The following is a 22,459-nucleotide window of genomic DNA, read 5'->3' as shown; positions in this document are numbered from 1 at the left end:
TCAACTAGGATATCAATTCCACAATCCAAATATCTAAACATCCAAACAAAGATATTGGTATTGATCTCAATGTGAATATCTCATGACATTGATATTACACCCAATGCAATGCCAAGCCTGCCAATACAAACATCCAAACGGAGCCTGAGAATAGTTTAACCATGTACCTACAAAATTTGAGAATCAGGTAAACCAATGCACAAATCCAGTACTTTAAATAGCAATTAACAAGTCCATTAACCATCCAAAAAAGGTTACCTTGATAACAAATGTTTGATCTATTGCTTGCCTGAACCACTTTAGAAACATGCCCATGTTGCCTCCTTTTCTAGTAGTGATACTTAATCAGATATAATCAAGAGAAGGTATTCTCTTGATTCATAGGAATGACTGAGACAGGGATAATAGTGTTTCTCATCCGGATCATTGGTCAACCGGTAGTAAGTCGTAGCAGGTGTGTTTCTTTTGTTGCAACTGGATGCAAAGAAGGTAATGGGACACAGTCCCTATGACACATGCTGAGAACAATGCTACAATTCCAGGTGAGCACAGACAACAGTTCTCCACGCTACCTCCATAATGACTAATAAAATATTATCAGCACAACACAATTTATAAAGTTGCTTAGCTCGTAGACATGTTAAATGAGGAACATTGATAGTTTATTTAGATCTAGACTTAAAAAATGAAGCTATCCGTAATGTATATCACCAGCACATATCAGAGTCATATGGAGAAAAAAGTATCAGCAAAACGTACAGGATTTTTCGAGCCATCGTTCAATCAGACTTTTTTGTGGACCTACAACATACCATCAAGTTTTAGGATATAAGCAGGTTATCTAACCAGATATATTTATCTTTCAGGTTCAGAAACACCACGCACTAATTTGTGATACTCCCAACATGATATAATTAGTCGTAGGTTGGAGGAAAATGTAATCTCTGGAACAGATGTAGCAGCGGAAGCGCGGGCATCATGAACAAGAAAGCACCTAGAAATATATGATGGACTTTGTGGTCTATGTATTTTCACCAGCATGAGACGGCTACTAAGTACTATTTCTCAAGGAGCCTATGGGGCTTCTACAAGGAGTTCGTAACAGTTGTGCACACCCAACTATTTCCCATCTCCTCTTCAAAGACGATAGCATATTCTTTGCACTGAGTGAATCGAGAAGTGTAGAGGCACAAGGAAACTCTTACTACGTATTGTTAAGGTTCGGATCATAAAATCAACAATCAATCAGGTTAAGCTGGATATGATGAATAAGTTGGGAGTGGCCAACAAAGCTCAGTCTAGGGAGATTGATGGTATCACTATTCAGTTGTTTCAGTACTATAACTAACTTAGCTAGCAATAACTTCATTATGCATGTGATGGCAGTACCTGATAGCTCAACTAACATGACAACCTTATACAGAAGCAACAGTGAATAAATATTTGAAATCCAGGAGTCCGGGACTGAAGTATGCCCTAATGTGTGTAACATTGAGAATGGAGGGGGAAAAGGAAAGGAAAATTGCCAGCCAATTTATTTCCCTTGCTACTTGAACACTAAAGTACCGCAGCTACCATTCTCTAAGAAAAAGTAAGTTGACAATGTATGAAAGCGGTAGGCAATTTGTTGTTGCTAGCACCTAGGCACGCTTTGGTTAACCATGGATTGCACACACCGATTGTTCTACTATTACGAAGCATGTCATCTAACAGACCAGTAATTTTTTGGCATGTAGACTGGGTGAATAATGCCTCATGTTACTGAATATTACTAAGCATGAACACAAAAAACTTGAAAAAACAGGAAATAGTATTAACCATGCTACTGAATATTGTTAAGCCTGAATACAAAAAACAAAAAAAACATATTTTAGGTGGTATCCGCATACTGTAAAAACTGAAGCATATTGCAAAACTACTCCCTTCGATCTGACTAAATCGATGCGGAGTTGTGAAGATCGCAAGCATGTAGTGCGTGGTATCCGTGCCGATTAAAACGGATAGGAGGTAGTAACAGTCAAATTTATACAAGCAAGTGGAAGCTAATACAGATTTTGTAAATTGCAAAATAACCAACAAACGTTTTTCTAAGTTGCAAGGAGGGCAGTACTCAGCATGGTACAGCATTAAATCTCCACCATAACAAAGCGAATCTGGTATACCCTGAACATCAACGTCTCCTCCTTGTTGTTTCCCTCACCACAGAGAATGCCTCAGACATAGCTTAAAGGGAACGTTGCAGCGCAACACCGAATAGGAACAAGAGTACCAACCAATCTGGATGTCGGCGAGTGTTTCCCACAACCCAGGCATGCACGGTACTCCTCTATCTTACCATTCAGATGCAAGAACACATAAATCCATCAGCCAAATGAAGAAACCTAATATATTGCCTAATCTAATTGCTCAGAACTAAGTTAATCAACTACACATTGTCTGGACAACCAATGTGAACATGGTGGAGGCTAATACCTAGCTACAAAATTAATAATCACCTCACGTTCTAAGTAAATGAATTTGAAAACAAACCAATTATCACTGAATAAGGTACTCCCTCCGTTCCTTTTTAATTGACTCGGATTTAGTACAAACTTGTACTAAATTCGAGTCAATTAAAAAAGAACGGAGGGAGTAACTACAAAATTTAAGCATGAAGCAAAAAACTGACAGGGGTATACAAACTTGTGAAGTCTTTAAGGCATGTCATTTGTAGAGCAAACCATGTCATCACATTCGAAATGAGTATGTGAAGCATAATACAACAACGGCTATATATTCCTTACATGTTCACGAGATAGTCACCCTCAATCTTTTACTTGAGCCCCTTTGCTCCTTTCTCGCAAACAGCTATTTTGCATACAATTTGGCAGAACATGTGCGGTGTCCGAGTGAGCCTCTTGCATAAGATGTGTGGTATCCGAGCAATCCTCGGCATCATCTCCGACAGTGTCGCATGCGTCCTCTTCTTCCCGTCCTGCATCCGCCTCTTTGCTTCCTGCAAACATCAGCAATGCGCAGACCCTTGATAATTCAACCCTTATTGACCAATCACAGATACATTACCACAGCCTATTCAGATCACTACAGCAGTACCTAGTTGTCGACCAGCAGCTAGACCTGCGTGTACACCTCATCGGTCAATGTAAACTGTTGCATAGAACAAATGTTTATCCAACAGGAGATTTGTCCAGGATGTTTTAATCGTCCTGCATTTCCTTCTTGACGGCCATCATCGTCACACGACCTTGGATACATCCACAAGTAGGCTCAACTTCGCCAAATCTAAGGAAGTGACAAACAAGGTAAACTCTGATGAAGTATACCTCTGATTTTTTTAGTGAAGAAATCACTAAACTTGAAGAGTTTCTGTTGGGCTTCGATCTTCATGGTCGCCGCCTCAGTTCTCTATCACCATCCCACGCCCCTTCAGAGAATATAGAGAGGGGTTAGAATAGAGACATGAGAGCCAGCGAGATTGAATAGGTGAACGCGCACTTTCCAGACGGCAGTGTTCTCCGTTGCCCGGCGCTGCACAGGAGAGAGGAGAGAAGACATGACAACAGAGGAGAGCGCGCCCATTCCCCGCCGCCGCTTCTCCCTGTTCCCCACCATGAGACAGGAGAGAGGACATGACGAGAGAGGATAGACTGGGGAAGAGGATGCACTAACCATCCCTCGTCGTTCCCCGCCGCCGCTGTCGCCGCCGGCAGCCCGCTCGCCGCCGCCGCTAGGGAGAGCAATCCGGGAGAGAAATAGGGTTTGGGAGGGAGATAGCGTGTGGAGAGGAGGAAAAGCATTGGCCGGCTGAGGTAATCCTCCGCGAGGGCTTTTTTTCCATCGCTCGCCCCAGTCCACGCCCGGTTTTTTCCTACATTACCAAAACCGCCCACAACGAGTGGCTATCGTGGATAGCGCGAGAGGGCGCCCCACCCACACGCACTTGCTTGTTCTCAATGGCGACCTTCATTCTCACCGCTCCTGAATTGTGTTCCTGATGCACTTTTCCGAGAGGCTGGAGTTTAGCTCGCCGCCACCACCTTGTAGGACCAGGACGATGGTAGACGGTCTCGATCTGCATGGATGCTAGGAGGAATGAGCTAGGATGTCTGGGAGGATCTCGGTGGCGAGTGCTAGGCTGCGGCGACAGATGAGTCGGTCTATCAGATCTATGTTGGTTACGCTGGCGCTCCGCAGGTGCGCTACTTCCCGTTGCACACGAAGGAGGGAGGTCGTGGAGTTGCAGCTTTCATCAGGTGGAGGGTACAAATGACGGTGGTACCTCGCTGGTCGTGCCCCCTCCATCGAGGTGCCACACCTGAGCAGATCTGGCAACACCAGGACCAGATGAGTTCAAGAGTTGAAGGAGGCATCAAGGCCTCAAGGGAGACAACACTGGCCATTATGGGTAAACCTTGATTACTTTTGCTCCAGATCTGCTTTTTCTAAATTTCTCTCCATAAATATTTGTGCTTGGTCTGGTATATCCTAGATGCTAAAAATAATAATTGGGCTATCATTCTACACGAGTAGGTTGTTCTTGGTTCGATCCATGCCGTGTGTTGCCATGATGATTAAGGACTTCTCCTTCTACTCCCAGGTGATCCTCGTGGGCTTCTACTATGTTGGCATGCGCAACGAGACGATGGGGCACACAGACATTCGCCCTGCTTCATGATTGACGAGGACGTGCACCCCACTGGTGTCGTCAATGCAGCCATCGCCGAGAGTTACCTCAATGTAACCATGTCATTCTGGTCCTCTGATCCGGTAGAACAAGAGTTGTGACTCCAATCCGTTTCGTTATCAGTGGCCACACATAATCAATCCTTGTACTGTCGCGGGAGCTCCTGTACACGGTGACCATGCATCAAGAAGGTGATAGTATTGCGGCGTCTCCATGTGCATGACATGCCTGTGCACGCAATACACTTTCCACTTGCGTCAAGCGGGCACGATGACTCCTTCTCGACTGTGGGCATCAAGGCAGTGTTGACAGAGGCTGCTTCTTTCCGCGGCCCCAGACGAACGTGTTCTGCATCCGATTATAATTAATAGTTGCGCTTGCAAATCACAAGCTGTACATTAGTATATTTTGACAAATTCTCTCAGTTTGCATTTTTTAAAAAGTTCTAAAATAATGATGATAATCATTCTACTCAGCAGTACAAATTTACTACTGGCAGTACCACTGACATGCTATACTTTCTATACTTTCATGTGTGCTCCAGAATTGTTGATGATGTATTTATGAAAGATGAGTTTAGCATGTTTTCCATGAGCTGGTATAGGGGCACAGCATGTTTGCCTCCATTGCCTCTAATACCTATGCTCATTAATTTATTACTATTATCACATTTCTGGTGTTTTACTGCAAAAATTGCCTCTATTTATCCATGAGCTGGTACAGGGGGCACAACATGTTTGTGCCCATTGCCTTTAATGCCTCCATTGATTCTTGAGACCCAACTAAAGACATGACTTATTTTTATTTTGAAAGGATGCACACTGATAGCCATATAGTTAATTTGTGCCTGCATTTGTGGTCAATCCCGTTGGTAAATTTCTAAGATTGGGAGGGGATCATGGAATCATGGTTTATGCCATCCAAAGCAAATGAACAAAATAAATTAAAAGAAATCATGCACACCAAGAAAATAACTTGATTTGGTATAAATAAAAATCAGAGTATTATTTTAATGATAATTAGTTTTCTGCAAGATGAAGTGCCATCAACAATCTAGCTAATAAGTGGATTTGTCATAAGGAATCATAGTTGTATCTTTTTTTATGATAGTTAGTATTTGTGTAAGAGAAAGTAACATCGGCAAGCTGACATATGTTTTCGATAGCTTAAAACATCAACTTAGATTATCCCATGAGATTGATTAAACTTACTTTGAGATAATTTGACTTCCTGCTGATTTCCCGATGCCTAATTTTAGTCTTCTTGTTGGTGTTCTATCTTCCCCATAATCAACGCAAAAGGTGTGGGGAAAATGTTCTTCCATGCTACGATCACTTCATATTACCGTGATCCTCTGGAAGCAAAGTTCTAAATGGCGATGATGCCACTCATTTCTCACATGATGACATTTCTCATGTTGGTGCCTTGTTGGTAGTTATTCGGGTTGTGTTTATACTCTCGGAATGGAACAAGGAAACCGTGTGGAATCAGTGTTAAAATATTATTGAATGGAAGGAAAAATCCTCTTTTTGGATGGTATCAGTTGTTGCATTATAAAATATGTTATTCGAAAAAACCATTGTTACATATTTGTGTCTCTTTAGACCTCTGGTGTTCCACTCAGATATCACGAGATTAAATGTACTAATTAAATTCTAATTAACTTGTAAAAGTGTAGCCATGTACTTACCTTTTTTACGTACAGGAGCACTGTCCATCCATTAAAGAAGAAGATAGAGTATTGGTACAACACCTTGCCAAAGAAGCACACCAATTTACTTACCATAAAAAGTTGCTTCTCAACCTTCTACTCAAGAGAAACACCAAAGGATATTACCGATAATCATACCAAGATTTGAGCCTCGGAGCGGCGGGGGGGGGGGCACTAAAACGGGATAGAGGGTGCACTAATTTTAAGGGTTACTTTCAAGTAAAAAAAAATGCATGTGCATCCTGCTAGCTTGAAAGAGATCTCCTTGGTTGGAAAGGAGGGAATACGCGTCGAGTTCTACACGACAAAAGTAGCTACATAAAGAGAATTGTATTTTGTTTCTCTACATATTGAGTACGACTGTTTTAAAGAATTATTGTGATGCTTGTTTCATTTGTATAGATTATGTGTGCTGCCGGGAGATGGAAGGTTTCGACGTTCAAAAGGAATTTACCAACATAGGTTATGAGATTATGTTGTTGTTTGCGCTCTGTCTATCCACCGAAGCTACGAGGAATATGAAAAAGAACAAAAAGCATGTGCCACATATACAATTTTCATTGACAAAGAAAAAAAAGATCGTAGCAACGGACGGACATTCAACTAGTTTTTCTAGTAATTAAGACGACTCTTATATGTCGGGTTTTTTTTCTTAAAAAACACCAGTATCGCAACCGTAGAACTTCGTGATGAGGCCACAACCAGTGTTTCGCCATGGAGACAAAGATTGATACTTGGTAAATGAATAGTCTGTTGTAATGAAACATATGTGAATAAAAAACCTAGATTTGATTGCTATTAAGCCGCAGTTAGCACTTAGCACAAGCACACAAGAAGACCACCAAACAAATGTGTGCTTCTCATAGCTAAGATTTTCTACGGTTCTAGCACATTCTTGAATGTACAACCAGGCATGACAGAGCGATTCAATATTATTCTCACCGACATGTGTTTATTAAAGCATACTGCAGTTGTTAGATTCGTCCATCTTTCGTTAGATGACCGTAAGTGTTTCCATCCTCGGCTCTTTGCAAAGCAATTTCACTATGCGTCTCTATGCCAATTGCCAAGCACTCGGTTCGAAAGTAGTACCAACAGTAGCTGCTCAAATTTTCTTCGCGTGGCCTTTGTGTATGAGCCCAGCTCGACAAAGCAAGAAAAGCCCATTAGACAAGCAACGCCTCCAGAGTCCAGCCAGGCGACCAACGTACAGAACTACAGACTGCGCACCAGCTCACCGTTTTAGTCCCACCTCGCCAACCGAGGAAGTATTCGACCAGCTTAAATACCCGTCTCCACCTGCCAGATCGCCGAACTCAGTAGCGTGAGCTTGTAACCCGAGCGGGGGGAAATTGCGATCGTTCCGGACGATAACTACTATATGTATATTTGTCCCGTCAAAAAAGATACGTATATTTCTGTATTCTTTCATTTTTTTCGTTTTACTGGTATGTTTCTTTTCTATATTTTTCTATTGTTTATTTCTTGCATTTTTTATTCTTTTTGGACTAGAATGATTCTAGTTACTTAAAATAATTGATTTTCGTATATTTCTTTCTTCTTTTTGAGTTCATACGTCTAAAAATATGTGTAATTTTGTGCAAGTTTCGTGTTCCTCATTATAAAAGGTCATGTTCCTTCCAACCTACCAGTTTGTTCCTCACCGTCTATGTTGTTGTTCCCTTCCGTGTAGGCTATTGTTCCACATCGTCTAGAACGTTGTTCCTCTTCGTACATGCTCTTGTTCCCCTCAGTGTATGCTATTATTCCTCGCCATCTGTGTTGTTGTTCCCTTCCGTGTAGGCTATTGTTCCACATCGTCTAGAACGTTGTTCCTCTTCGTACATGCTCTTGTTCCCCTCAGTGTATGCTATTGTTCCCCGCCATCTAGGATGTTGTTCCCCTCCATGTAGGCTATTGTTCCACATCGTCTAGAACGTTGTTCCTCTTCGTACATGCTCTTGTTCCCCTCAGTGTATGCTATTGTTCCCCGCCATCTAGGATGTTGTTCCCCTCCATGTAGGCTATTGTTCCACATCGTCTAGAACGTTGTTCCTCTTCGTACATGCTCTTGTTCCCCTCGGTGTATGCTATTTGTTCCCCGCCATCTAGGATGTTGTTCCTCTTTGTACATGATCTTTGTTCCCCTCCGTGTAAGCTTCTAGGATGTTGTTCCTCTTCGTCCAGGCTCTTGTTCCTTTTTGTGTAGGTTGTTGTTCCTCTTTGTCCGGGCTCTTGTTCCCTTTCGTGTAGGTTGTTGTTCCCCTCCTTTTAGAATCTTGTTTCCTACAGTTTAGGTTGTTGTTCCCACCGTTAGACTAACGTTCCCTTCTCTCCAAGTTAGTGTTCCCCTCCATCCAGGTTGTTCCCTTTTTGTTCAGGGTGTTGTTCCCTCTGTCTATGATTGACAAGGGATTAACTTGTCAATGCCTATGGATTGTAGGCTAGGGTTTAGTTAGAAGTAGAGGGCAAGTAGATCTCGAAGGTTTCAGCCGAAAAGCACTCGACGAATATGGAAACTAGGGTTTGCAGACAATGATTCGATGATCTTCTCGTCCCTCGACCCCCCCTTTATATAGGTGGAGCCGAGGGATTCGTGCTATACAAGGATTACAGAGTCCGGGATGGTTTCTAACTCATCCCGCCGGATTACAAATAACACTTCCTATTACAACTCTATCTTTTCCTTAAATACATCTTGGGCTCTCGAGTCTTCTTATTCTTCGGGTAGTGGGCCTTCAATAAACCCCGGGTACTATATTCGGCAGGCCCATTTGGGATGCCTATGTCAGAAACAAGTTTTTGCCCAAATGCTCGGGGGCTACTTCGAAAAAAGTAAAATTTCGACCATGGCAAATATAGAAAATGTTGAGCCTACAGTCAAGCACAAGTTCTTGGCTGTAGCCTCGGGGGCTACTCCCATCGGGAGCGCTGTTCGCGCACCCGAGAAATATAAAAAAAAAAAAAAAAAAAAGAGAAAAAAGAAAGAGAGAAGAAGAAGGAGGAGAGAATATCAGGAGATAATGGCAATATAGCGACAAGGTGGACTAAAATGTTGAGCCTACAACCAAGCACAAGTTCTTGGCTGTAGCCTCGGGGGCTACTCCCATCGGGAACGCCGTTCGCGTGCCCGATGAAGTTAACAAAGGAAAAATAAAACGACAAGAGAGTATATTTCGAGTTATAATTAACTCTACATATACTCCCATCGGGAGAGCAATATAAGTCATATTTGACTCGATAAAATGTGCCATTCCAACAGTCGGAAAAGCACTCGACAATATATTCTCGGAACGCGAAAGTTGCGATCAATTTCCGAATGCCGCAAATTTGCGAAGGTAAGACCCCGTAACTATTCTGCCGGGCGTGGCATCGCCAAAGACTCGCGCTCCGCTACTTTTATCCGTATCAACGGATGCGAAGAAAAATCCTAACGGACGCGTTAGGTACTCGATAAATTCGACCGGGACTCGACGGAATGGTAAGACCTTAAGCGGCACTCGTCGAAGTTTACACCAGTATCCCGAGATCATGTCCAGGGACGTGATTTTGAAGTAGGTTGTTGCGGATTGCCACTAGAGCAGTTAACTAGTACCCGATCCGTCGGATGAACTAGCCCCAACTACCAATATCCCCGTACAATATAGAATTTTATGAGAAAAAGTATGAAAGTTAGAGTTTTCGAGTAAAAATAAACGATAGAGATTTTCCCCGACTCTATGATTCAAGCAAAATCTCGGGGCTACCGACATAGGCATCCCAAATGGGCCTCGCCGAATATAGTACCCGGGGTTTATTGAAGGCCCACTACCCGAAGAATAAGAAGACTCGAGAGCCCAAGATGTATTTAAGGAAAAGATAGAGTTGTAATAGGAAGTGTTATTTGTAATCTGGCGGGATGAGTTAGAAACCATCCCGGACTCGTAATCCTTGTATAGCACGAATCCCTCGGCTCCACCTATATAAAGGGGGGTCGAGGGACGAGAAGATCATCGAATCATTGTCCGCAAACCCTAGTTTCCATATTCGTCGAGTGCTTTTCGGCTGAAACCTTCGAGATCTACTTGCCCTCTACTTCTAACTAAACCCTAGCCTACAATCCATAGGCATTGACAAGTTAATCCCTTGTCAATGATATTGTTCCCCACCGTGTAGGATGTTGTCCCCCCCCCCTCCCGTTTAGGATCTTGTTCCCCATCGTGTAGGTTGTTGTTCCCCGCAGTTTAGTCTAATGTTCCCTTCTGGCCTATTTTTTCTTTGTTCAGTATGTGATTATAGAAATAGCTGATCCTACCTTCTGTTGTAGTTACTACACGTTGCTTACGAGTCAGAAAAAGTCAGTTATATTTATTTATTCTTTTTTATGGGTGGTGCTGGACAACAGCTCACGTCCTTGGCCAATACTCTCATGCATGCATGCCATGCATATACTGCATGGCAGCCAAACTTACCATGTCGTCGGTCAAAGGGCAAAAATTGAGGTCTGGCAAAGTACATGTGTGTGCAGATTTTATCTGCGACACATGCAGTCTAATAAATAGCCTCATACCATTTGCCCGGAGAAAAAACAAATTGCATAAGTTGTTGTATTGTTCCGTTACTTTTCGTATGTGAATGGAAAAAAAGCTGACCAAAAGCTGTGAGAGAGAATCAGATCTATTTTAATAGCACGCCCTGTCAATCATGCGCTCCGTCAAGGTACACTAACAAGCTAGCTATAGTAGTAATTTAAAACTAGCTACAGTAGTGATCATGCGGCTGGAGAATATAATCTTGATTAACAAAGCAATCGTGCGCGTGTATCTAGTTCTCCAAAAGTTCTGCTTTCGTAAGATGCAGTCGCTACCAGGTACCAGCGATGTGATCGATTCCTCCAAAGCGTAGAGAAAACGAGATCACCTGAACTGAACCAATGATGATAAGGGAATTTGGCCGCGCTAGTCCACCGGCCCAAACTATCAATCTTTCAGCGAAGCGACCGAACTAAACATCCAATAGTCCCACCTCGGAAGTTTGAATGAATACTAACCGGTTTATATACCCAACTCCCACCGGTACTAGCACAATGAGCCCAAACGCGCGGAAACACGGCCCAGAACCAACGAATAGCGGAGCAAAAGTTGGGCCGCAAATAGAGGCCCGCTTAAGGTAATCCTTCAGCGAAGCGAATGATAGGTGGCGCGCGGGCGCGAGGGAGGAGGACCCGAGCGGGGGCATTTAGGTGGTGTGGACGTTGCCGTGGCGCTGTGGGCCTGGATCGGTTGTGCTATTGCTGGCCCGCCCGTTCCAAGTTGCGTAGTGGACCGCTGGGGCCTGTGCGAAAGCTGGGCCTCACGGTCCATAGTGTGGCAGGCACAGCGTTAGGCTGGCCTCACAGAGCAGCGAGAACTGCCCGCTTCCAACGGTGGAAGGATAACGGGCCGCTGCACTCCTGGTCCAACTTGGGCCTCGCAGCCTACTCCAGCGGACCATCACCTTTTTTTTTGTTTCTTTTCTATTTATATTTCTTAAAGCGTTTCACATGTTCCCTTTTATTTTCTTGAATTTTCAGCTAGGACCAATTCAGTATGCTAGCTGGCGTGGTGCCAACTTTTTTTTTGGCTTTCACTTGTTTGCACCACGTAGGCATATCCCCAATTCACGGATACATGACATATAGTTGTAAATCATCCAATATACTTATAGTAGTCTTATATCTAATGTTAACTTGTACTTAACTTCTTTACATTGTAAGTTATTTGCCCTTTGCATGTTTCGGTTTTGTACCAAGTATGTGTGTTTGTATATGTTGTGGCTTAATTGTGTATTCAAGTATGGTTGTTTGACACAATATTTACTTGTGTGCCTTGAGCCTAATGCATCTTGATGAAATGTATTATTTGACACTTTTTGAGTGATTAATAGAAAATTCTATTTTAGGGAGCGTGATATGCCTTCTGCATCTCTCTTTTCTTAAAATATGCGTACATGAGTACTACCACTTAGAGTTAATATTTCAAAATTATCTAGCCACTATATAGTGTACCATATTCATGAGAAATTAAAATTCTGCACGTGTTTTTTTTTGTTTCTTTTCTATTTATATTTCTTAAAGCGTTTCACATGTTCCCTTTTATTTTCTTGAATTTTCAGCTAGGACCAATTCAGTATGCTAGCTGGCGTGGTGCCAACTTTTTTTTTTGGCTTTCACTTGTTTGCACCACGTAGGCATATCCCCAATTCACGGATACATGACATATAGTTGTAAATCATCCAATATACTTATAGTAGTCTTATATCTAATGTTAACTTGTACTTAACTTCTTTACATTGTAAGTTATTTGCCCTTTGCATGTTTCGGTTTTGTACCAAGTATGTGTGTTTGTATATGTTGTGGCTTAATTGTGTATTCAAGTATGGTTGTTTGACACAATATTTACTTGTGTGCCTTGAGCCTAATGCATCTTGATGAAATGTATTATTTGACACTTTTTGAGTGATTAATAGAAAATTCTATTTTAGGGAGCGTGATATGCCTTCTGCATCTCTCTTTTCTTAAAATATGCGTACATGAGTACTACCACTTAGAGTTAATATTTCAAAATTATCTAGCCACTATATAGTGTACCATATTCATGAGAAATTAAAATTCTGCACGTGTTCCAAGTGGTATATATATGGTGCGAAGTCATTGATGGAAACAATAGTTGATTATCTAAAATTTGAGACTATAACAATATGTTATTGGCGCTTTGTTGGGACACCTACTGCTTACTTGTGTGCATGATATGTTTTTTATGTTGAAAACAACCCACTGTATAACAAAAGACGAAGTGAGTAATACTCCGTTAGTTTCTTGTTAATATTAAATGAAGGAATCTACACATCAAAATATATCTAGATACAATATTTAACCAAGGTTAAAGTTAAGATAATAAGGGAATAATAAGCTAGTAGTGGCAATACCTGTTTCAATGCCCCTAGTCAGTGGCCTCACGGAGAAGAGAGATCAACCCCATGCAGTTCAAACAAAGTAGGAGTGCGAGATTTTTCGTTGCTATAAACACACCGAATGGTACTTATGCATTCTGCTCATGGAAAAAAATAGCGCGCTATTCCAACGCTAATAGCATGCTATAGCATATCTGGAGAGCCGACGCTACGCTATTTCAGCGCTATAGCGCGCTATTCGCGTTAATAGCACGCTATAGCATGCTAATAGCGATTTTTAGACCCACGCTATTTTGTTATTGCGCGCTATTTTTTTTCCTTGATTCTGCTTAGGGCATCTTCAGTGGTTCGATCCAAATCGGCAACCCATCCGGTCTGTTTATGTCGTTTGAGCCGTGTCGTAGTCTGGCCGGCCAGGCTAGTGCGGATCCTAGGCAATTGCATAGATATTTGGAGATAAATTTGGTTGAAACAAATTGGTAGGAGTACAATAATACAATAAATTAGAAAGTAATAAAACATACTCGTAGTAGAAGACACCGCGGCGCAGAATCCAGCGATCGACCGAGTGGAGCGCGTGATTCCCCATCCCATCCGGGGCGAGAGCCACGCCTCCGTGCCCTCCGGCCTCCGGCCACCACCACGCCGTCCACACCGACAGACATACGCCTCGAATACCGCGGTCGGTCTCGCCGGCCTCTCGCTCTCGCGCACCGCCGTCGTCTCTGCTTTCCACAATTCCACCACGCGCTCGGCGCTCCCCCTTCTCTCTCTCTCTCGCCTGCCCCTCTTGCCCTCGCACTGAAAAAAAAGGCGTTTGCGTTGCAACCCATCCGCTCCGCCGCGCAGCGGATCTATCCAACGCCCCGGCACCGCCTCCGTTGTACTCTTCTGCTTGTCTGCCCTCCCCACCGCTAGATCGGTTATCACCTACCCTGCACCCACGTAAATCCACCCGCAACAGAGCTCCTGCCAACTTTTTCGGCGGATTTGGTTCCTTCTTGGCATCCCCTACCTATCTGTGCCACCGGCGTGCGCTCCCGTCTGCTTCTCGCCCTTGCCGGACGCCCCTCCCTCGGGTTCTAGAGAAACAAGGGTAGAAGAAGGACATCGAAGAGGCCACACATGGGGCCGAGGAGGTGGTGGTGCCTGCTGGCCGTGGCCGCGGCCGCGGCGCTGTCGGCGGCGGGCGGCGCCGGGGCGCAGGAGACGTGCTCGAGGGCGGTGCCGGAGCCGCCCAGGCGCGGCGCCTGGATGTCGGTTGCCAGCTTCGGCGGCGCGGGCGACGGCCGGACGCTCAACACCCAGGCGTTCGCGGCCGCCGTCGCCAGGATCCAGCGACGCAGGGCGCCCGGCGGGGCGCTGCTGTACGTGCCGCCAGGGGTCTGGTTCACGGGGCCCTTCAGCCTCACCTCGCACATGACCCTCTTCCTCGCGCGCGGCGCCGTCATCCGAGCCACCCAGGTCACGCCCCGTGCACTGCATTGCTCCTCTCCAAAGTCTCATTAGTCTGTTATAAGAGAGGTTCAGAGATTGCTCGGCCTCATTATTCTGTTCCGAGTAGAAAAAAACTTTTTTTTTGTTCGGGCTTCAGATCTCTTGTGTGTGTTCCAGTGGAATTCAGAGAAGAAGAATAACTTGCTATTTTATTATGGCGCCCCATCTTTCGTGGTCTTTTATTGTGGCTGAACAAGTTGCTGTTTTGCCACCACCACTTGGCCTCTGACCTATGTGTTCTCGTCTTCTGCAAACGTTGAGTTCTTCGAGCTATGTGTGTCTAGTGTAGAGGTTAAAAAAACCCGCTGGATTTCTTAATGAAATCTTCCTGGTTTTTGGAGCAGGACACATCGAGCTGGCCGCTTGTTGAGCCGCTGCCCTCATATGGGAGAGGGCGTGAGCTGCCTGGCAAGAGATACATGAGTTTGATCCATGGCAAAGGACTTCAGGATGTTTTCATCACAGGTTCTCATTCTGAACTCTTGAATTTATCACTCATTCTGAACTGTTAAAATTTTATCATACTCCTGAAACTGAAACTGTTGTAGAGTTTCTTTCCTGGAAAGTTCTAGCTTGTGTTATACTGCAGTCCAGAACAAGGTTTAAAGTTGGCATCATCCTTATGACACCATGCATACACACATGACCGAAGAGTGTGCCACCGGAAACTTGTAGAATGACCTTCCTCATATAGATCTACACTTGCGATTAGGTGATGAATGTTTTCGTGATTGGAACTGTTATATGTGCAGGTGAGAATGGGACTATCGATGGCCAAGGTAGTGTGTGGTGGGACATGTGGAAGAAGGGTACATTGCCCTTCACAAGACCCCATCTACTCGAGCTCATGGACTCGTCCGATATTATTGTCTCCAATGTGGTCTTCCAGGATTCGCCATTTTGGAACATCCATCCAGTTTATTGCAGGTGAGAATAGCCAGATACTTCTCTAGACCAAAATCCCCTATGGATTTGACAAGGAAAACCACTAGCCAGGTCTGCAGAATTAGGTGCTGCAGTGCACCTTCTTCTTGCAGTCCAATTGCTTAGCTTATTCGGGGCACGCTTGATTTTAACCCTACTGCAGTTATATAGCAGGATAAGGAGGATCCACGCTGTACTGTCTCTCCATTTGCACCATCATAAGTTGCAGATGAACTCCAGGCTGGGTTCTTGCCCTATTATAGCTGGCAATAACACCACATTAAACTGTTTGGACCAAACAGTGAAATAGTGAACCATAACCAAAGTACAGAAAGTGCCAAACAGTACCATACAAGATTAGCACATTATTGTAGGCTCCATTGTTTGTTTGTTTTAGTTATTGCTGCCTGCTAGCAAAACTTGCGGTCCAGATCTACATTTATTATTGTTCCAGCTGAGACATAATTGTCTAAATCATCTGTCCCGTGTGTGCAGCAATGTGGTGATCAGAAATGCGACTATTATAGCTCCACACGACTCTCCCAACACCGATGGAATCGATCCAGGTACAAATGCTATTTTCCTTTCTCACTGACAATCTATTCATGCCAACATGTGGCTTTTGATTCTGAATCCAGAGCTGTGCTCCAAACTGAACAGATTCAAGCAGCAATGTTTGCATTGAGGATTGCTACATCTCGACGGGAGATGACCTGATTGCCATCAAGAGTGGCTGGGATGAATATGGCATAGCCTATGGTCGCCCCAGCTCGGACATCACCATCCGGCGAATCACAGGCTCCTCCCCTTTTGCTGGCTTTTCTGTCGGAAGTGAGACCTCTGGCGGTGTGGAGAATGTCCTCGCTGAGCATCTGAATTTCTACAACTCAGGGTTCGGTATCCACATCAAGACAAACACTGGCAGGGGAGGCTTCATTCGGAATGTCACCGTCTCTGACGTGACCTTGGACAATGTCCGTTACGGCCTGAGGATTGCTGGTGATGTTGGAGGTCATCCTGACGAGCGTTACAACCACAATGCGCTTCCAATCGTCGACAGCCTGACGATAAAGAATGTTCAAGGCCAGAACATCAAGGAGGCTGGGCTGCTCAAGGGCATTCCGAAGTCGGCGTTCTCCAGGATCTGCTTGTCTAACATTAAGCTACATGGCAGCGCACCAGTCCGGCCATGGAAATGCGAGGCTATCAGTGGCGGTGCGCTCGACGTGCAGCCTTCCCCATGCACAGAATTGACTAGCACGTCTGGGATGAGCTTCTGTACGAATTCCCTCTGATGCCGGATAAGGTTTTGCACTTCAATAGTCTGTTCTGTTTGGGTGCCAATATGTTTAGTTCCTCCTATGTGGAGGATGGCATCAATGGCACGCCAAACATTTTTTTTCTTCATTCTTTTATTTTCAGAAGCATTGTGCTTATAGCGACTGGAATCTAGTTCGAAAATGAGAATACGACTTCATTCATCAAATAATAGCAGGGTTGTTTACAAGCATATCAATGAAATAAGCTAAGGTGGATCATACCATGCACTGAGATTTCTAATCTCGAAGGAAACTCTGGCAAGACGGGACTGCAACTTTGATTAGCTTCACAATGACAGTCTTTTCTTTTGGAGGGGTTTCACAATGGCAGTGTTGAACTATTTTCCTCCCGAACTGCACCGACAACAGGTTTGAGACATTGCTTCTACAGTACCATTTATAAACGGTCTGATGTTTAAATAGAAGGCCTCAGCCCGGCTTTATATATAAAGACTAATGGCACCCAACAAAGTCTGATACAACTCAGCCCCACCACACAAGAAACTCTGCAAAGAAGATCCCCCGATCTTAAGGGTCTACGACGGCATACCACAGGTAGCATACAAGCACAGGATAAAAGACAAGCCCTGGAGCGGGTTGAATATCTAGTGGGGAAGTACTAAGCTTGGGCTCTAGTCCTCGCGTGCAGCTAGCTGACCAGATTAGAACCCTCCCACGACTGTGAATCAACATATGATAGAAAGCGTAGTCGGATCGCCGATCAATTTTTTCCTTCGATACTCAGTCTATTTCTAATGTTCCAAATATTTCTAATGTACAAAGTGTACATCTAGTTTTTTTTTTCTAAATCAAATATTTTAAAATTTAACTATTTTTGTAGATATAGCAACATATATGGCATCAAATTGAAATATTATGAAACTAAATTTCCAAACAAATCTAGTCATAGTACTAATTTAGTGTCATAAATGTGACTAGGATTTTCTATAAAGTTGGTAATTTTTTTATTAAATTTAACTTAGAATAAAGGCTAGAAGTATATTTATTGTGGTATTGTGGATGGATGGAGTACCACTTTGCGATTCCTTGCGCTCTAGCGGGCGGGTGACTTGCTTTTTATATATACGACAATAGAAATCTTTATTTTAAATGATTTCTGATAAGGATCTTCCTTCTTACACATTTATTTCGGCCACTCACGGTTTCTCATCCATGCTTGGCGCTCTTCCTTTGTAGGTTTGATTTTCTGAATATATATGCAGACTAATGTATGTTCGTGGTGTATTTGTGAGGAGAGCTGTGAGAGAAAGATGTCCACAAATGGCGTATTGATATTACCTTGCCGGAAACCATCGGGCAGTGGTATGAGTTTTTGTGTGTGTTTTCTCCACGATTGCTGTCATCTCATATTTAAAATATCGAGAAAATATTGATGCATCCGGTATGGAACAACTCCTCATGTAATTGTTGTCGTGGGTAGATTGCCCTCCTTTGGTTGATGTAGAACAGTAATTGTTGTCATCATAGATCTTTAGTCTAATTATATCTAGCTTGCTCTTTACTTAGCAACCTTCATTGGCATAGTTTAGTTCTAAGAAACTTAAAATGATTGTTTACTTCTCTAAACCTAACTTTTAAATTGCTCGTACTATCTATATCTATAAAGTTAATCCCTACTTTCTTCATTCAACGTTTGTAAGCTGCACATGCATACTATCCACGTCATCTTATAGCCATGTAATCCCGTCTGACTCTGTTTCCCATCATATTTTGAGCAAATCCTTCGTAAATATAATTCTACTACCAGCTGGGTGAAACCTTCGACCGGCCCAGCCTAAATATGCTACCTTCCTCCAAGGCCAGCCCAATACCGTTTCTTTCTTCTTCTCAGTCTGCAGCTTGAAGCAAAAGAGAAGAAAAAAATGCATTCTGTAACTTTTGTTTTCATTGTGCTAACAAACCACGACATCCTCCAGACCAAACGTCGCCCGTGGGAGACGCTTCTTCTACCCCACACGTCCCAACTGCTCGACATCCTCCAGGTCAAGGGTCGTCGTGCGAGCCGCTTCGCCTCCCAACTGCTCGCTTTCTTGCCTGCATGTATGGCACTATATATTCCTCTTCCCTAGCTCCCTGCTGATATCTCTGCCTCCCAACGTATAGTAGTACTTAACCTTGGTATTTTATTCTGTTAGCCCTGTAATTTGTTCTCGAATTCAGTTTCGCCTTCTGAGTCGCGCTTGCACGTGGATGTTATACTCCTGAGTAAATATGGTGGCCGATTGTTTATTATATTGGTATCGCCTCGATGGAAATAGTCTGGCTATCTCAGCCTGTATGTAATGGTCATTTAATTTGCCTAACACTGGTTTTCATGGCTGCACTCTCTGTAACCTGGTGAGGTTGTATTTCCTTGTCTGTTACCCCCTGTTTAGGGATTTGGTATACAAGTCTCAAATTGGCCCCATGTTGTGATTCAGGAGAGAGATGGAAATTTGGTCTGTGTAACGTTCATAGTGAGATCTATCTTTTATCAACGTGCACGTCCAATTTCTAGCAGAAAAAAAGAAGCATGGGATCCATAACAAAGATGAATGTTGCACTGGTTTGATTTCGCGCCTCACTGGTTCGTTCCACTTTAGGCTTCCAATATTTTTGTAATTAGGCTCAAGCTTACATGCCATGCGTATCTGAATTGGGCAGAGCTGAAGACGTTGCTAGAATTTTGTTGCCGTCTGATGCATCTAAATAAATGTATACATGTATTATGATCATACTTTTCATTTACAAACTACATCGTGTAATAGAATCGAACACCCCCACTTGATCCGAAGCATCGGAAGTACTCAGCAGAAATATTGTTCTAAGCTTTGATTTCACATTCTCATACATATTAACCATCGGAAGAGTAGACATTTAGGGTTCCGTCCCCTCGCCGGCGATGCTGCTGGTCCGCTCCGCCTCCGGTGGCCTTAGGGTCTTGGATGTGTGGCGGACCACGGCCTCTCGCGGGCAGGAGGGTTTTCGTTCTTTGTTAGGTTATTTTCAGTGTCTTCTTCGGGATGATGAGGCGGTGGCTCCATTTTGATGTCAGAATAAGGTCCTCCCCGTTCTATCCTCGCTCTAGTGGTTCGTCTAGCATCGGCAGGGCGCGTGGAGTCATGTGCCCGGTGGATCTCGCGGGATCCGATCGGCTTTCTTGTTCGTTGGTGTGGTTTCAGGTCAGTCTCTTTCGATCTACAATTGTCATCTTTGGTGACGGTTGCTGCTATGGTGCACTGGTCCTTTGGGGCCTTAGCACGACGACTTCCCGTTTGTCTACTACAACAAAATCTACTACCACAAGCTTTGCTCGGCTCCGATGATGGAGGGGCGAGAACAGCAGCGCGCCTTCGGCTCGCGTCAGTATTTGTAGTCGTCGCTAGGTGGTCGAAAGACCTACTTGTAACTTTTATTACTTTTGGATCAATTTGTACTGCTACTGATGATTATTAATAGATCGGTGGCATTTTTGCAAAAAAAGGAAGAGTAGACATTTCTTGGGTCAACTTATGTGTTTCATTAATTCTCTATTCTAAAGAGCATGTTTTTGGTGGCCTAATTTTTTACCAATAATTATTCTCATTATGTTTTTAACTGTGTGTGACATGCAATACCTTTTGCTCTAAATACTATTTTTGATGGCCCTTTTTTACAAGAAAAATATCCGCTGCCGATTCCCGCAGCAACGCGTTGGGTATCACCTAGTTTTCAATAACCTTACTTAAAGGAACATTATCAACAGTAGGCTTAGAAAGCATATATATTATAATATCAACCTTAGCGCTGAGCAACTCCACCTACTCTACTCAACTGAATTGACCATGATTAACCAACATATTATTCTCGTCGCCACAGGGATAGTTTGGGTCATAAGAAATTTTTTAATGCCTAGAACAATTAAAATCAAATAAGTAAACGTTTCGTTTCCTAATTGAGAAGATGATATTTTTATTAAAATACCCTCTAAAACGAATACATAAACCTTTTCTCTCTCTCTCTCTCTCTCTCTCTAAAACAATACACAAGCAATAGATCCGACTTTTTTTAGATGCAATGTATTTTACTTAGCTATGCTAAACTTAATGGATGTGATCACCAAGTCAGTTATCGATGTTGCGTCTTCTGAGAGTAACAGAGGAGAAGAACTTAGAGCCTTCGCCCCTAACTATAGCATATTTAAAATCTTATAGACTCGATTCTTATAGATTCAAGGGCCCAACTTTTCATTCGACTACCATTCATGCACTGATGTACAACTCAGTCAATCAAACTATTCCAACTTCCGATACAACAAGTGAACATTTCATATCCGAATTGAAAAGATGTTGCCTTTATATTAATTTATATCCTTTGCAATGAGTCAATGAATATGCAAACCATACATGTAATGTCTCATACTCTCACTAAAAAAATACATCAGCAATATATTTGATTATACATAAGCTCGTATGTTCATGCAGCGGCAGATGTCGACTTCAAGGCTTCAAGCCATGAGACCGGCAAGCAGAACGACAAGGCCAAGGCCTGCTGTGACCCTGACGGACGTAGCGGCGGAGGGTGACGGCGGCGGGGGAGAGTTGCTGGCGCTGGGACCGCTGGCTGGTGCGGGCGACGATGGTGTCGATGGGGATGAGGCTGACACGACGTCGATCATGACCTTCATGCCGGCTGAGCAGTGGCCAGCGATACCGCAGATGAAGTAGCGGGTGCCCGTGGCGGGTAGTGCGACGATGTCGTTGCCGGTTTTAAGGGTGGTCATTGGGCTTGCGGCGCTGCAGGAGTCGTAGTCGGCCTTGCTGACCTCAAGCATGTCATGCGCCCGCGGGGAGTACTTGAAGACGATACTGTCACCGGGGATGAACTGCTTGGAGGACGCCCAGCTGCCATAGTTGATGCCGAAGCCCCACTCGCCGGCCGGCTCGCCGACGTTGTATGTGGCCGCTGAGGCGGTGCTCAAGATGGCCATCGCCGCCATGACAAGTAGGGTGGTCTTCATAGCAGCTGCCATTGCGGTTGGACCTGAAAAAAGTAAAGCAAGAAGAGGATGTACAATGCCAGATGTAGCTGATCCTTGGCTGGGTTTGGGACTTCGGGTTGCTCTTGTGTTTGTGATGCTGCCGTGCAGGAGGGGCCTTTTATATACAATCAGGTAGCACGCGCAAGGTAGGTTCGTGGTAGCATTTGGACTTTGTAGTTGAAACAATCATGTACGTACTAGCTAGTGGTCATACACACGGCCAGGCTGGGTTGGTGGCATGTTGACACTTTCCATTCTGGTTTCACATCGGCATGGTCTACGGTACGCGTCATGGACTAACACAATATGACATGTGACTACGGACGTGCTGTCGCCCTTGAGCTCGCAAAGCTAGCTCAGACGGAAAATTCAAT

General features: G+C 43.9%; 2 protein-coding genes and 1 long non-coding RNA gene across 4 annotated transcripts; 1 reads left to right on the top strand and 2 right to left on the bottom strand.

Annotated features, from left to right (window-relative positions):
• Nucleotides 1-2,673: 2,673 nt before the first annotated feature.
• On the bottom strand, nucleotides 2,674-3,675 carry LOC124668240. Of its 2 annotated transcripts, XR_006991609.1 has the most exons (4): nucleotides 3,496-3,675; nucleotides 3,324-3,424; nucleotides 3,094-3,244; nucleotides 2,674-2,995 (listed from the first exon to the last, which is right to left on the bottom strand). It is a non-coding gene; the product is annotated as an uncharacterized LOC124668240 (long non-coding RNA). The 2 variants fall into 2 exon arrangements; XR_006991608.1 differs by having other exon boundaries at nucleotides 3,324-3,674.
• Nucleotides 3,676-14,450: 10,775 nt separating this feature from the next.
• Nucleotides 14,451-17,284, top strand: LOC124660819 (probable polygalacturonase). Its single transcript, XM_047198658.1, has 5 exons — nucleotides 14,451-14,789; nucleotides 15,167-15,287; nucleotides 15,575-15,749; nucleotides 16,242-16,312; nucleotides 16,407-17,284. The coding sequence occupies exons 1-5, from the start codon at nucleotides 14,451-14,453 to the stop codon at nucleotides 17,039-17,041; spliced, it is 1,341 nt and encodes a 446-aa protein (XP_047054614.1). The 3' UTR covers nucleotides 17,042-17,284.
• A 4,092-nt stretch (nucleotides 17,285-21,376) lies between these two features.
• Nucleotides 21,377-22,136, bottom strand: LOC124668410 (mavicyanin-like). The gene has a single exon (XM_047205556.1). The coding sequence runs from the start codon at nucleotides 22,074-22,076 to the stop codon at nucleotides 21,552-21,554; it is 525 nt and encodes a 174-aa protein (XP_047061512.1). The 5' UTR covers nucleotides 22,077-22,136; the 3' UTR covers nucleotides 21,377-21,551.
• Nucleotides 22,137-22,459: the final 323 nt, after the last annotated feature.

The sequence above is a fragment of the Lolium rigidum genome, chromosome 6 (assembly GCF_022539505.1).
Source record: "Lolium rigidum isolate FL_2022 chromosome 6, APGP_CSIRO_Lrig_0.1, whole genome shotgun sequence".
In the NCBI taxonomy this organism is placed as follows: domain Eukaryota; kingdom Viridiplantae; phylum Streptophyta; class Magnoliopsida; order Poales; family Poaceae; genus Lolium; species Lolium rigidum.
This window is presented reverse-complemented; position numbering and strand designations above follow the sequence as displayed.

What these genes read in the sequence shown, in the direction of transcription:
- LOC124660819 (XM_047198658.1), top strand. Translation starts at nt 14,451, where the DNA reads ATGGGGCCGAGGAGGTGGTGGTGCCTGCTGGCCGTGGCCGCGGCCGCG. An exon ending in ATCCATCCAGTTTATTGCAG is followed by an intron (nt 15,750 to 16,241) that starts GTGAGAATAGCC and finishes CCGTGTGTGCAG; the next exon opens with CAATGTGGTGATCAGAAATG. An exon ending in CACCGATGGAATCGATCCAG is followed by an intron (nt 16,313 to 16,406) that starts GTACAAATGCTA and finishes CAAACTGAACAG; the next exon opens with ATTCAAGCAGCAATGTTTGC.
- LOC124668410 (XM_047205556.1), bottom strand. Translation starts at nt 22,076, where the DNA reads ATGGCAGCTGCTATGAAGACCACCCTACTTGTCATGGCGGCGATGGCC.